Source organism: Cynara cardunculus (genome assembly GCF_001531365.2).
Source record: "Cynara cardunculus var. scolymus isolate 2C chromosome LG 12, CcrdV1, whole genome shotgun sequence".
In the NCBI taxonomy this organism is placed as follows: domain Eukaryota; kingdom Viridiplantae; phylum Streptophyta; class Magnoliopsida; order Asterales; family Asteraceae; genus Cynara; species Cynara cardunculus.
In genome coordinates, this window is record NC_037539.1 from 9,965,380 (window position 1) to 9,980,655 (window position 15,276).

The 15,276-nt window shown below is 33.8% G+C and overlaps 1 protein-coding gene across 1 annotated transcript; it reads left to right on the plus strand.

Annotated features, from left to right (window-relative positions):
• Positions 1-1,963: 1,963 nt before the first annotated feature.
• LOC112522531 (casein kinase II subunit beta-1-like) lies at positions 1,964-10,265 on the plus strand. The gene is made up of 5 exons (XM_025131720.1): positions 1,964-2,490; positions 3,576-3,794; positions 8,556-8,665; positions 8,746-8,911; positions 9,820-10,265. The coding sequence occupies exons 1-5, from the start codon at positions 2,202-2,204 to the stop codon at positions 9,948-9,950; spliced, it is 915 nt and encodes a 304-aa protein (XP_024987488.1). The 5' UTR covers positions 1,964-2,201; the 3' UTR covers positions 9,951-10,265.
• Positions 10,266-15,276: the final 5,011 nt, after the last annotated feature.

Sequence of the window (15,276 nt, forward strand, 5' to 3'; positions counted from 1 at the left end):
CATATTTTTTGTAATTATTTTTAGATGTATATTATATTATATTAATTATATGGTGCCACCGTATAGAAAATTTTCTGGGTCCGTCCCTGATTAACCCTAGTCTAACTTATTGTTTCGGACCCTTCTAGCAATCTATTCCAAACTTCTCAACTGGAATTCAAACAACATTCTTTTTTCCTCCTTGAAAACTAAGTTATTTCGATGAGACCGAATCATATATAAAACTGACCGCACTACTGTTATCCACAATCCCTACCACTCGGAATTTCCACTTGTATGCTCCTCTTTACTAAAGAGTGATTCACCGTTTCTATCGACCGTTCACATTGAGGACGAAGTGTAGAATGAAGATTTATTCCATCTCATTTAATACTGATCTGCAAGGTAGCCTTCCAAAATTAGTGCAAGTATTATATGATCAATATAGGCTATTAGCAACATATGTGACTTGTCCAAGCAACACTTAAATAAATACTCAATTAGACCCACATGGCCACACATACCAAATGTGAGTTTTATGTGATATGAAACTATGATATTACATATTCCAGTATATGATGAAACCACAAGGGTGGTGGCGTGGTGCATAAAGACAATGCGATGATAAAACTAATTCAGGTTCACATCATGCCATCTACATGTACATTCATAGCTATTAAAAGATTTAGGGGTCGTTTACCAAACGCTTACCCGTGTAAGCACTTACCAAGTCACATTAGTTTACCAGATGAATATGGTAAGGACCAAGAATCTTACCCAGTAAGAGCGAGACAAGGACCAAGAGTCTTACCCGACAAGTGAGAGCGACGACTCTTACCAAGGTAAGCGCTTACAGGATAAATTATTGTATACGATTACTTTTGATGGACTAAAATCTTGTCTGGTAAGTAACTGATAGTGTTGAAATTTACTGATAAATGCTTACTGGGTAAGTGTTTGGTAAACGACCCTTACTCAGAGGTTATAAGCGAAGCTTATAGTCCACACTTACCATGAGATTAGTCTGGACCAAAATTTAATCCGTCCTTCCAAAAAAGTAGGATATGACATCTCATCATCAAATATAGGACCCTGGCTGCAATTATTAGTAACTGAAAGAATTATGTGGTATTTAAATTTCTACAGATATATCATGTGATGTTTAAACATTTGTTAACAATACTTTAAAATGATTCTAAGAAGATAACTAGAACGATGTATCGTTACAAATAAAATATATTTTAGAAGCATGTTAATGTTTAATATATTTCTAAACATGTTATCAGATGCATAAATTTGGCCAAAATATAACGTGTTGATTTGTTAGTGTAATGATTGATTTCTCTCTCAAATAATTGCAGTGACTATTCAGTTGTTCATAATTTGTACACATCTTGATTGACAATCAGTAAATTTTGCAACTGTTGATAATATGTATGTCAAATTATACTGATATTTGTTGATTAATATGATGAAATGTCATATTAAAATCAACTGATATCACATGTGTTGAAAATATAATAGAAAAAATGGAGTGCTTATTATGACAAGGAAAAACTTGTAGTTATATTTATATAATTTGTCATATAAAATTTTATTACATATATAGGGTATATTTCAAATGTAACCATGTCCATTTGTATAACAAATGCAACTCAATCAATTTAAGTATTTATAGAAATAGTGAGAGTTCATTTATTCTGATTTGAATATTTATGAAAGATGACTATAATTTACTAATTATGATCAATAATTTATATTAGGAAACAATCAAAACTTTTATAAAATCACATATTCATCAAATTAAATGGACGATTAAGATTAAGTTGTATTGGTTGTACAAATATAAAAAGTTGTATAATAACTCACCCCTACATATATATATATATATATATATATATATTAAAATATTTAAAAAGATATAAAATTTATTTTGATAAAAAAATTATTTTCCCTCTAAAAAATCAACAATGGGAAACCGAGAGAGAGAGAGAACAAGAACTTTAGCTCTCTCTTCCGATGTTCACGAACCCTAATTTTTCCCATTTCCGTTCGATCAGTCTTGATGGATGCACCCCCTTTACGTCTCTCAAATCTATGATCTGTTTGTCCTGATTTTTCTTGAATTCATTTGATTAGGTTAAAGTGAGCTTGAATCAGATCTGTAATTTCTTCCGGAATTTGAGAAATATCTACATATATATACGAATACACCAAGATTCATGTACAGGGATCGAGGTGGATCATCGGCGAAGTCAGAGATGGTGGGAGGCGGAGGAGGTGGGCCGTTGGATCGGAAACGAATCAATGACGCGTTGGATAAGCACTTAGAGAAGACATCGTCACCCTCGACTTCTAGGGTTTTGAATAGTAATATCAAGGAGAAAGAGAGATTGTCTATGCCATCAACTTCTGCAGCTGGTGCAGGTGGCAAATCTCATCACATGGACCATCATCGTGACAACCGTTCCTCCTCTACTGTTACCAACCCCAAAAACAAGTGCTCCGATGGTTTGTTTTCTTTTGAAAAATCTTTAGTTACCGAATGGGTTGCCTTTTCCGCTGTTTTCGTTCTGTGAAATATATTACCCGTAGAGTTTTATGATTGTAGATAGGTGGAAGGGATGCGTATTTCCAGAAGAATAAATGTAGATAAATTCCTTGCATTACCTTTTTTTGGTCATATTCGGTATTTTATGGCTAATTTTCTACATCTTGTTCGTGTGAGGATATATATTTCTAGAGAGTATGCATATATGCACTTCATCAATTACGGATTTTTGGATTGTTGTGAGCAGTTTAAGAGTCTTGTTATGGGGAAATTTTAAATAGAGAGGCACAATCTGTATATTTCTAATAACTTTGAACATAAAAGGCCCCCTTATGATTTAAATCGATTTGAGAATAATCATATCCTGTTTCAATTAATATCTCTTTTACTGCTGTTAGACATTCCATGGAACTTGTATTCATGCTTATCTTGCATGAATGACTATATGGCTATGGTTGGGTCTAATGCCAATGCAGGGACGGACCCAAGAATTTTTGGACACAGTGGCACCATATAAAACGGTTGCATCTTCTAGAATAAAACGGTTACACCTTTCACGAACCTAATTTTTTTTACCTTACCACAGAGGAACAATACGGTGGCACGTGCCACCTAACCACCCCTCTAGGTCTGTCTATGCCAATGCTAGCCTGTTTGATCAGTTATCTGTCTCTCGCTTTGTAAAGTCAATTAGCCATTTAATGCATGTTTAACTCTATAATAAAACAGAGGCACAATGTGCTCACAAATATTAGTGTTAGTAAAATTGGGATGCGAAGTGTTTCTGATTGGGATAACACATAATGTACACATGCTTTTTTCTTTTTTTGGACTTCTAAGGCAGTAAGGCATGCCTTGTTTTGTTTTGGCATAAAATGAAGTCATCATCATTTGGGTGCATACTTTTTTTGTGTAAAGAGTAAAGACAATATAAGCTTACTTTTAGTTGTACTTTTTTTGTGGGGTGCATAACGTATTATGTGATAGTGCCCATCTTTTTTTTGCCAAACAAGCATGATCTATTCACTTTTGCTTTTAATTGCAGATGAATCTGAAACAGACAGCGAGGAGTCTGATGTTAGTGGTTCTGATGAGGACGATACATCTTGGATTTCATGGTTTTGCAATTTGCGAGGAAATGAATTTTTCTGTGAAGTTGACGATGAGTACATTCAAGACGATTTTAATCTCTGTGGGTTAAGCAGTCAAGTTCCTTATTTCGATTATGCACTTGATCTAATCTTAGATGCAGAATCTTCTCATGGTAAGCTAGATTCCTGATATTTTTGACATCTTTTCTGAACCTTAGATAGTTGGATATTGACTATATTGTTGGGGTTCTTATAATTGTTCTTTCTCTCTCTTATAAGGCTGTTCTTTTCTAAAGAACCACCGTAATTTGGCAAAATGCCTTCAATTTATCTTTCTAGCATTAAAACAGATTGTAAGTGGGAGATTAGGAGTTTCTGAAAGAGCTAACTAGTTATGACACTCACCATTTAACTCGTTCGTGTGTACTAAGTGATATTTTGCAAAAGCACTAATTGCCAACAATGATGGTTTCTAAAGCAATAATTCAATTAACAAATAGATTATCAATTGCCAACGTAGTTGGTATTTGGATATAAGTGTGAAAATCTCTTATAAGTGGAAAATTGCTTCAATCTGTAGCATGTTTCAAGGTCAGAGGTCTGTGTGAAAGAGTTGATAATTGAAATTTCAGACCTAGATTAAAACTTACAGCGTTTTCTAGACTTCAGTGACTACAATTATTTACAGATGATTGAAGGATGTTTATGGATACACATTATTGCTGTGATCTATTTTTGTAAGGGTACAAAGTCTGTATTAGCATGCTACTAAGTACTAAGAAGACTGATCAAGTTTGTGGTCTTTATTTTGATCTGAGAATTTGGATTTATTTAATAGACAAAATTTTCAGATGATTCTCACCGGTGATCAAGATAAGTAGATTAGCACTATAGACAACCAAATTGGGTTATTATCATACTTATTAACACACAAAATACATTGCCAGGTAACTTTCATAAATATAAGAGGAGCTAATATGCTTCTTTTTCTTAGCTTATAAATGTTCCAACTATTAGAAAAGCTCTTACATTCTAATTTTTTCCTTCCACAACGTTAATCTGCAAGGTATCTTTGACCTTTAGCACAAAGACAATGTTGTCAAATCCATTTGTCCCTATTAGTGTATTGCATCTCAAGTTTGACTATCTAGTATATAAAGGCATGAAGGTGACTACCCTTGACTAGAGATCAATTTTTATCCTTTTCAATAAGGTGTCCATAAAGAATTTTTGAATTGTCACTAGATTTTCCCTAATGACTTTAGAAGCATACATATGAGCTATTGATAGAAGCAATTAATATTTGTAAGTGTTTGATACGCACTCTCACCGGAATTCCATGCATTTAGAAAAGTATTACTCTATTGCATTTTTTTTATTTGGTTCAATTTGTTTATTGCTAGAAATTACATTCAGTTATTGTTTTTCTTTTTTGTCTTTCATGGTAGATAGCACTATGCATTTCGGTACTTAAAGTTGTAGGTTCTATTCCTAGTACTTGGTTTGAAACTTTGAATGGTATCAATAATTCAACATAACCTGAAGTAAGGTTCAAGTCTCGTAAGAAAAGTCTAGATGTGCGTTCATCACAAATCTGCATGTCTTATGTTCCACTTGCGGAGTGGTTAGCACTAGCATCGATGATGAGGATCACAATATTGGTGAATGAAAGAAGGTCTTTAGGATAGTTTTGATATGGTAGGACTTATAAATGATAGGGATATAGGACAATTCGGTCAATTCAAGTTTTTTTTTGGTTACTTGGTTAGAGCATCATACTATCTTCCATTCTCTAGTTCCATTGTTCATAGATACTGCTTATAAAGATACGATCTCAAGGCAAATGTTCTTATTACATTATGATTAAGCCTAGGTCAACTTTTATTTTCTGTAATTATAGATGAGCTCATGAATGGGATGCTAGATTATTTTTTTGAAAAGAGAATGAGATGCTAGATTGTATACTGTAACATGTTTTTTGCCAATGATATCATGTTAGGTAATGAGATTATGCAAGCTGTTGATGCAATATGGACCAAGTGTTCAAGATTAAGGGGGGATCTAGTATTTTCTGATCAAGTACTATTGTAGAAACTAATGTGCGACTTTATTAATGTTGTGGAAAATGCTGTAAGCATGTCTCATACAAAGTAACCATAAAGGATATTTTTCGGAATTTTAAATCACTATTACAAAGAAACAGATAGGTAATGATGTTAGCATTAGGAAAGAGACAAATCAATGAAGTGTTAGTGGTTTTTGGAAGCCTATGTGATCTTATTGTTGATAGAGCAAGTTTATAGGATATTGAGGAGAATAGCTAGTTTTGTGGGAAGAATGATGGAGGAGCATTGGGTCACATGCACATAAGATTAGTGTACCATAAAACAAGGGAAAATTGAGATTTACGATGATGATATGTTAAACAATTGGAATGGCTTTGGTTAAGAAGCTGAGGCTAATCTGCTTGAGCTGATTTGTTCATCTCTAACATAAAGATATGGATGCATCAGTGAGAATAGGAATAGATATGGAGGTGATCAAAGATTGACATGAGGGGAAACATAGCAGTCACCATGCATAGTGAGCACAGTGTGCTTTTTTTTAACAACTAAAAAAAAAAGAAACTACAAAATAAATTAATGAAGTGATGGTATTCAAACATAATATACATTTAGATGGACAAAAGTAAAGGAGTGAATTGCATTCTTGATGCCTGTGTTATGCCTCTTTTTGGATTTGGTCCTTAAACGTATTAACTGCACCAGTCGTCCTTGTTTTCTGTTTCATATAACAGATTTGTCCCTTGAGTTAACATCGTTAACTTGAGTTCGGTTAAGTCATGTGCTCCTCATGTGAGGGGCAATTTGGTTTTTTTACCCATCTTCCCACCTATTATTCTTCAAATCAAGAAGCCTAACTTCATTCTTCAAATTTGTTTTATGTAAACCCAAATTCATGCATAAATTCAAGAACATCAAATAGAGAACTAAAATCAAAATCTTCCCCAAAGTCAATAGGTACAGATGAAACCTAGATAACGACTGAACCCCAAAACCCAGGTGAAGATGGAGAGGCAAATCAAAATTGAGTTATGCAAAACCCAGATTCAAATGCAGATAATGATTGAAATCCAGAAAATTTGGAAAAAAGATAGAAATGCAGATTGATGAACAACAAAGGTTTTTGAAAAGAAATCTGCAATTTGACCGCAAATGCAGATCGATTTGAACGTGAAAACCTACTACATCAACACAACCGGGATTAGGGTTTCATTGAATGGCAACACAATCAAATTGTGGATTTCTTGCTGAAGGTGCATGCATACAAACTGCACGCACTCGATTCTCTCCATAGATTTTTCATGGAGAAAGGGAGGGGGTTTGTGGATTAAGAGGAAGTGTGTTTTGCCGGAAGAAGGGCAGCGATAATATATATAATATTAATATTAATTTGTTTTATGTGTATAATATATAATGTAAAATATAAATTTTAAATAAGAGATAATGATGAAAGACCAAATTGCCTCTCATGTAATGTAAGGGCGCATGACTGACTTAACGGACCTCAACCAAATCCAAAAACAGGGCATAACACGGGGACCAAGAATGTAATTCACTCAAAAATATGATATGTAGTATTTTTAACATATTCATCAATAGGGATAAGAATCACAGTCAAAGTTATCATCAGGAAGCAATGGATCATTGGTTGGATGGATGGCACTATCTTTATCATTATTCTCCCTTTCATGGTGTTATTCTTGTTCATCATCTTCAAATTGGTTGTAGTCAACATCATCAACTTTCCCCCATATTGGCCAAACAAAGATTCATCGACTTTGGAGATCTTTGTTTTGGCTTTGTCTTTCCTAGTTGCGCTTGTGCTGGGCCCATGGTCATCTGCATGCATTAGCAAGACCCGGTGCTCTTTCAACTGTTCCCCACATCAAACCATTTGTTCATAGCATTCTTCTATATGGATCAAGTATATGATTGGTACATTGCTCCTGATTTTTACTTCACACACACTATATATTTTATAAATTGGTAAATACCTCCACTAGTTTTCTTTTGACATACCTTACACAAAATCTGTCCTTATTGTCTTCATCACGGATGCCAGATGGCATACTTCCAAGAAGGATCAGTATGAGGAATTGTCTAAACATTCTGAAATTATAAAATATTAACATGAGAAATCAGCAAGTCACCAACACTAAAACTAACAGAAACATTTGATAACCATTAACAGCTATATGCCATGTGCTAAATAGACATGGTCTGGTGCCAAGTAGGTATGATTGCTCTACGTTGCTCCATGGTGCATGTCTGAACTGCTATGAGGGGATATTGAGAAGAAAATGAGCGTGTGAAATATCTCGAAGTAAGCTGTTGATACAAGTGTGTGGAAGCTTTCTAGGATGGGTTTAAGCTTTATACTGGGTTCTATTTCCTGTATACTTCAAATACTCATTGTATATAGACTAACTGGAACATGGTTTTTTGGCAATTGATTCAGTGGGGTAGATTGTACGGAATCTACCTGCTGAGAACATGGGTAAGTTTGATTTTTGATGCTCTACGTCTCTCCCTGTTAACAATCCCTATGAATTGTATTTGTATATGTTGATAAGTGAGACCTAGAATATTTTCGACATAAATTGCATCATGTCCTTGCAGGACCAAATGTTTTACACTTTGAAAATGATGAAGCCTCCTGGGGTCATCATGGGAGACTCAACCCACTGCCCATTGGATTTTTTTCTATGTTCAACTATAGAGATTGATGATTGTGAGAGCATCCTTTTAATCCATTTGACGATACCATCATATTTTTGTATTTTAACCAGTGAGCTGTTACAACTTATGATTGACCATACCGTGTTGAACCAATTTTCACTTGAATGGGTTCTTGCCTATGTGTATGAGCAGGAGATATGTTCACTGAAGAACAAAATGAACTGGTTGAATCAGCAGCTGAGATGTTATATGGCCTGATTCATGTCCGTTACATATTGACCACCCGAGGAATGTCTGCAATGGTATGCTTCTGATCCTTCTTCTTGTTTCTTTATATTCCATGACTCACAGATTTAAGATTCATATATCGGAAACATTATAGTTGGAGAAGTACAAAAATTATGACTTTGGAAGGTGCCCAAGAGTTTACTGCTGTGGACAACCCTGCCTTCCTGTTGGCCAGTCAGACATACCACGATCGAGTACTGTGAAAATATACTGTCCCAAATGTGAAGATATCTACTACCCTCGATCCAAGTACCAAGGCAGTATCCTTTCATTATAGTGCCATGGGTTTATTATCGTGCTTTCAAATTGCATGCTAAACTCTTGATATACCATTCATACATAGAGTTTATACAAAAGTTAAATTAATATTTTCTTGTTTGATAACAGATTTGCTACAAACTTTGCTTTTTCAGTTTTCAGTGAACATGTAAACTATGCATGAGTTTGTACATGCTTTATCCCATGGAAATTGCAACATTTAATTCAACACATAGACACATAGTTCAAGAATGTGTTTAGCACCCTTCAATAATGAACAACTTAGGCGAACTTTATTACTTCATCGTTATTGGTTTGAGTGATTGACCTTTCGGATCACCATACATCACTTTTTGTTGCAAATTAACAAGTGTTCCTGCAAAAAGACAAACCCGACAGCATACTTTGTAAGAATGAACAAACATGGATAAAACTATGCAAATATAATTTGTCCATGATAGTTCATATGCAGTTTTGCAAGAATGATGGTTTCTTTGAAACAAAAAACTGAGTACATAGATGCAAGAAGTTGATCAACTCTTATTTTGTTGTAGTCACGAGACATGACGATTTGCAAATATACAATTTTAGTAAAAGTTCCCAGGAAGAATATGTTGCAATTTTCATGGGACAAACGAGGTAATATGTTTATATTGTTTAGCCATATCATAAAATATGCTTGTTACACACTCGCACCATAAAAGCACGTCTGCTTAATGTCTTTTTTCTTAGTACGAGTCAAGTTTTTTTGTTTCTTTTTCATAATTATTACTACTAAAATCTGTTGTCTATCTTTTCTTTTCCCTCTTTGGGTTATTCTTATGTAATTAAGCATGAGAATGAAGCAATGATACCTATATAGTTTGGTGAACTGCTTGTGTCCATATTTTTGTTCCTTCACTCTCCATAGATATCGATGGTGCTTATTTTGGAACCACCTTCCCTCACCTGTTTTTGATGAGTTACGGCCACCTGAAGCCACAAAAGGCGACACAAAGCTACACCCCGAGAGTATTCGGCTTCAAGCTCCACAAACCATGATGAATCAGTTTGCATACCGGTCTCACTCCATTGATGACGGTGCACTTGTTGTGTTGCCAAGTGGTTCTTCTAACTAGGGCATCGTCCAAAAATTGTGAAAAGAGTTTCGATTTGATGTTATGATCTAGATCTTTTTCTAGCTTATATATTATATGAAAAAAAAAAAAAAACTTTAGATGATTCAATGAGCAGTTGTGAGAAGTTATATGGGAAAATGTTTCATCCTTGTAGCTCATAAATTTGTTCTATGTTACTAGTAGAGTTAAAATGTGTTGTACAAGGTAGTTTTATCTTAATTTTCTTCTCTTGGTTTTAGTTGCTTTAAACCTTTTTCTGTATGCGGGTTTTTGGTTACGAGTTGCATTATGTTTAGTCCTTGGGGTAAAGGAATAACGATCGTGTTACATTTTACCCTCTCTAGCTCTCAAGATTTACTGGGTTCGTTTGGTTTGGTTTTGATCGAACGTGCAGGTTGTGCGTTAAGATGTGTTTGTTATGAAGTTGGTGCTTTTGTTTGGCTTATGGTGCTTGATTAGCTATGATTTGCATCAAGGTTAGTATGAATTGAGAATGTATGAAGAATGTCATTATATGATGTGGATTGTGCTTGACCATGTGTGCTTCATGCTAACTACATAACAATAGCTAGTGTGGTGATATCATTTGTTACCCCTTTGTTTCTTTCAATCAAATTCGGACATCTGTAAAGATATGGAGCCAATACGTAACTCGATAGGGTGGTTTGTTCTTTCAGTTAAATTTGGACATCTGTAACGAAGAAATGGAAAATACCAAAAAATTCGAATTCATAGCTAATAACATTGATTCAAGCGAATACGTAACTATATCGGGTGGTTAGGTATGTGTAGGGGGTGTATATAAGGCTGTAAACGAACCGAACGAACACGAACGGAGGCTTGTTCATGTTCGTTCGTTTAACTTAACCGAACAAACGAACGGTAAACGAACGAAATATTTTGTGTTCGTGTTCGTTCGTTTAGAAATCAGGTGTGTTCGTGTTCGTTTATGTTCGTTCGTTAACATGCTAAACGAACGTAAATGAACGAACATAAATAAATATTATTTGAATTCAAAGTAAATAAACAAAAGATTATATATTAAATTTAGTATATAAACGAACATGAACGAACGAATATAAACGAACAGTAAACAAACGAACGTTCACGAACATAAATGAACGAACAAGACTCTTGTTCATGTTTGTTCGTTTAACTAAACGAACAAAAATATTTGTTTATGTTCGTTCATTTATTAAATAAACGAACTTTCCATCGAACGGTTCGCTGAACGTTCGGTTCGTTTACAGCCCTAGGTGTATATATAAATTGAATGATAGTGAGAAAAAAAAATAGTGTATTGATGTTTTATTGAAGGGAGATGGAGGGAATTAAGGGTGTTTGTGGTACGGTTTGCATAGTTTAACCCCTAAACCACAAACTAAACTGCCATGCTGGTTTTGAATTTTTTTCAAACCGAGCGCTTTGGCATCAATCTGACCGGTTTTTCCCTATTATGTGTTCTAAACTAAAGAAAACATCGAGTTTATCTCTAAAATTAAACTTCTGCCGGTATAACATTATGAAGAAATAATATACCAATTTATAAAAGAACCATCTACATTCAAAATTAAAACAAACATCAATTTAAAGAACTGAAGGACCATTAAGAATCTGGATTTTTGGTGGATTTGGAGAAAACGGGCAATTGATAAGCGAGAACTAAAAAAGTAATGTCGTGGACGATATCCTTTTTTTGGTTGTGTTATAAAAGTTAGTTCTTTAACATTAAAACTAACAATACTTAATAAATATGTATGTGTGCGTATGTTAGCGGTCAGTTCGGTCCAAACTGTATAAAAAATGTTCAAGTCACAAATTGGACCTGAACTATTTTTCAAATCGGATCGAACGACCAGATAACTCAAACCACCAAAAATTGGTCTAGATTGATTTGGTTCGACTGATTTGAAATGCCCAATGATTTTTATAACACCCGTGGAGGGAATAAGAAAAGGGTGGCACGGAAAGCTCAGTATTTGCTTCATTTGACGAAATAAGATGTGATGGTTGATTGAAAATAATATACAAAAAGAAGAATAAAATGACAACGAGAATGACTCTCTTTGCGGATACTGAACAAATTGATGTAAAATGATTAATCGGTTAGATTATTGAAGGATGTTGTATAATTTAGTGTCGAATGAAGAATAACATTTAGGGGGTGTTTGGGATTTGCTTATTTGAAACAACTTAAACTCTTCTAAAAAAACCACTTATCAACTTATTATAAATCAGAAGGGTTTAACTTCTTCAAAAACTCCTTATTACCGGTTTGATACCAGTATAAGTTGTTTATCCAAACACTCAAAAGTACTTATTACCGGTGCCACACTAATAAGTCAATAAATTGTTTTTATAAATTAATGTTCAGAAAAACAAGTCAAATGATGAAAAATAACCATTTTAAACAAATAAAGAAATAGAACTAGTTTTCTAACCAAGTGACGAGCTTGCATTCATCTTGACTAATTTAATAGGATCCTAAAAAACAGCAAGAAATAGCAAAAAGCTCCGTACTCATTGGGGTTTGACCGAGGAACCCTCGAGTTAACCGGGGACAGGGACAGGGACAGGGACAGGGACGGGGACGGGGACGGAGACGAGGATGGGGAATCCCAGAATTTGTTAACCGGGGATGGGGATACCCCTCAAACCCGACCCCGACCTTGAGTATTTATTAATAAGTTTTTATGTATAATATATAAATATATGTGTGTATGTATAATATCATAATAACGACGAAGCCAATGAGTATATATAACACATAATCAGTTCCTGTCAATATCTACGCCAGAAAATTAGCATTGGACGCGATTTCATCCCGTTAATGAGAAGGCAAAGGAGGCTTACCCAGATAGAACTTTTTTCAATACATGATCTCCTCAAAATATAATCAATCTTTGATGATGAGAAAATTTTCAGAAAACATTATAATATTGGTTTGAGTGCTTGGAGAAATTTCTGGTGACAAAACAACGTGGATGTATAAAATTTGAATTATTAGATACTAGTTGTGTACCCGTGCAATGCGACGGCAGCCATGAATTTTAACGATTTTGAAGTTCCACTGGTTTTAAAAGATAAGATTTAACGATGATATAAGTTACACTTGGTCTTTACATATTAATACAATTTGAATAAATAAGAGTTATAGTTCCAATTACAGACTATCGATGAAAAAAAATGTATGACAGTTTAAAATCCAACATATTTAAATGACTCAACAAATGTGTTTGATTTACATCAAGAGCAAAGAACCAAGAAACTTGAGTTTTAAGATAAACACTCAAAACCAATAAAAAAACTACAAATTTGACAGATCATAAGTCATGAAAAGACCAAAAARATGGGTTTTAGAATGAAATTTCAACTGCTTACCCTCTTTCTTGTCCAGAAACTCAAATTAATGTTGAATTAATACATGTATATATATTTCAAAAAAATCCATGAACATATTAATTCAGAACATATTATACAATACAATTTGGACAGTCTAACCCCAAAATATATAGTATATATATATAAATAAATAACTATAAAAGTATAAATCGTAAAYATWAAAAATATTTTTTCACAGTATATATAATATATGATAATATAATTAAGTCAAAAACTATTCAATATWGGACTCATTTCGAAGGTATTAACGAGACGATTATAATGGTGTAACTTGTTAAAATAAAAATGTATTTTTTAAATATGTTTTAATTGATATACGATTATGTATGTTAATTTCATAAAGGTTTAAAATGAAACATTTAAAAGCAAAGAACGTAAAGTAATTAATTAATTATAGGGGTATAAAGTGTAAATTTAAAAGTATAATTAAAAAAATCGGTTTTGAGAGAGTGAGTGTGTGTGAGGAGATGAGGGGGTGAAAAAGTGATGTAAGGTAAGGGTAGTATAAAAGGGTATGTTAGTCATTTAATATTTTAAGACTTTAAGACTTTTGCTAAATTTGTTTAATAAGATAGTATAGTTTATATTTGATATATTTATTTTTGAACTGGTCTTGTACAAATGCAACTATTGACATTTGGTTAATTGAAGTTTTATAATAATACGTCGCTTCGACGTTTAATTGACATTTATAAAATATTATAGAGAAAATTAAATTTTGTAAACAAGGAAAATCCCCAATTCTATGATGGGGATCCCCTACGCCCAATGGGGATGAAGAAGAAAACTTGTTCCCGACGTGGATGGGGATTGCGATCCCCGATATCCCTGACCCTGTTGCCATCTATAGAAACAGCTAAGAAAATCCTCAGTGTCTTTGAAAGGACTCGAGTCAGCAATCTGTGAGGATGAGCTTCAAAGACCCATATATTTATTGCCAATGAGATAAACCGTCAAGATGTGCAAAGATACCATCTTGGTACTTGGATCGAGGGTAGTAGATATCTCAAATTTTAGTATAGTTTCATAGCACTTGAATGTCGTACATACGATTATTGGGCACCTTCGAAAGTCATAGGTTTTGTACTTCTCTCGTTGTTGCATTTCCAACACCAAAACATGTATCGAGCCGTACAACGTCTTTGTTGCTGATTCAACAAGTTTATTTTTGCTCTGTAATGAACATATCTCTTGTTCATATACATAAGCATCAAAGCGTTCTTAGCACAAGAAAGCTAACGTGGTGGATAGAAACAAGGAAGAAACAAATCGGGTTCAAATCCTGTCACCTACATGTGCGTCTTTGGTCATCGAGAGATTTACCTTACAGTCGTGACTTGCGATGAGATTAGTTTCGACGAAGCAAAGATGATGCACCAAATTTCAACAGATGCTTGCATAAAGGTGGAAAGATTAAAAAACAGCCTTACAATAACAGATTTTTCAAAACCATAGGAACAAAAACCACAATTTCTAACTGATAACTTGAATGTGATTTTGTAAGAGATTTTAACTTTTGTTTTTCAATTTTAAAGAAATTATAAAAAATCTGATAGAGATGCTCTAAGAGCATCTACAGTGGTAGAACCTCGAAAAACCTCATTTTTCATATTTTCCTGATACATCATTGACGTATCAACAAAGGGGAGTGCTAATGGCACCCCCTTAATAGGGGTGTTGATTAAGTTGGGAATTGAACCAATCATGTCTTTTAATAAACATCAACTCAATTAATTATATATTTATATTTTATTTATTTTGTTTTATTTATATATTTACATTAGAAAAATATATATTATTTTATTATTTTTATGTTACTTTATTATTTTATAATTTTGATTTTATAT

Bases quoted from the DNA above. Each gene is read 5' to 3' on its own strand.
- LOC112522531 (XM_025131720.1), top strand. From the start codon at position 2,202: ATGTACAGGGATCGAGGTGGATCATCGGCGAAGTCAGAGATGGTGGGA. The intron at 3,795-8,555 runs GTAAGCTAGATT...GTGTATGAGCAG, and splicing joins AGATGCAGAATCTTCTCATG to GAGATATGTTCACTGAAGAA. The intron at 8,666-8,745 runs GTATGCTTCTGA...GAAACATTATAG, and splicing joins CCCGAGGAATGTCTGCAATG to TTGGAGAAGTACAAAAATTA.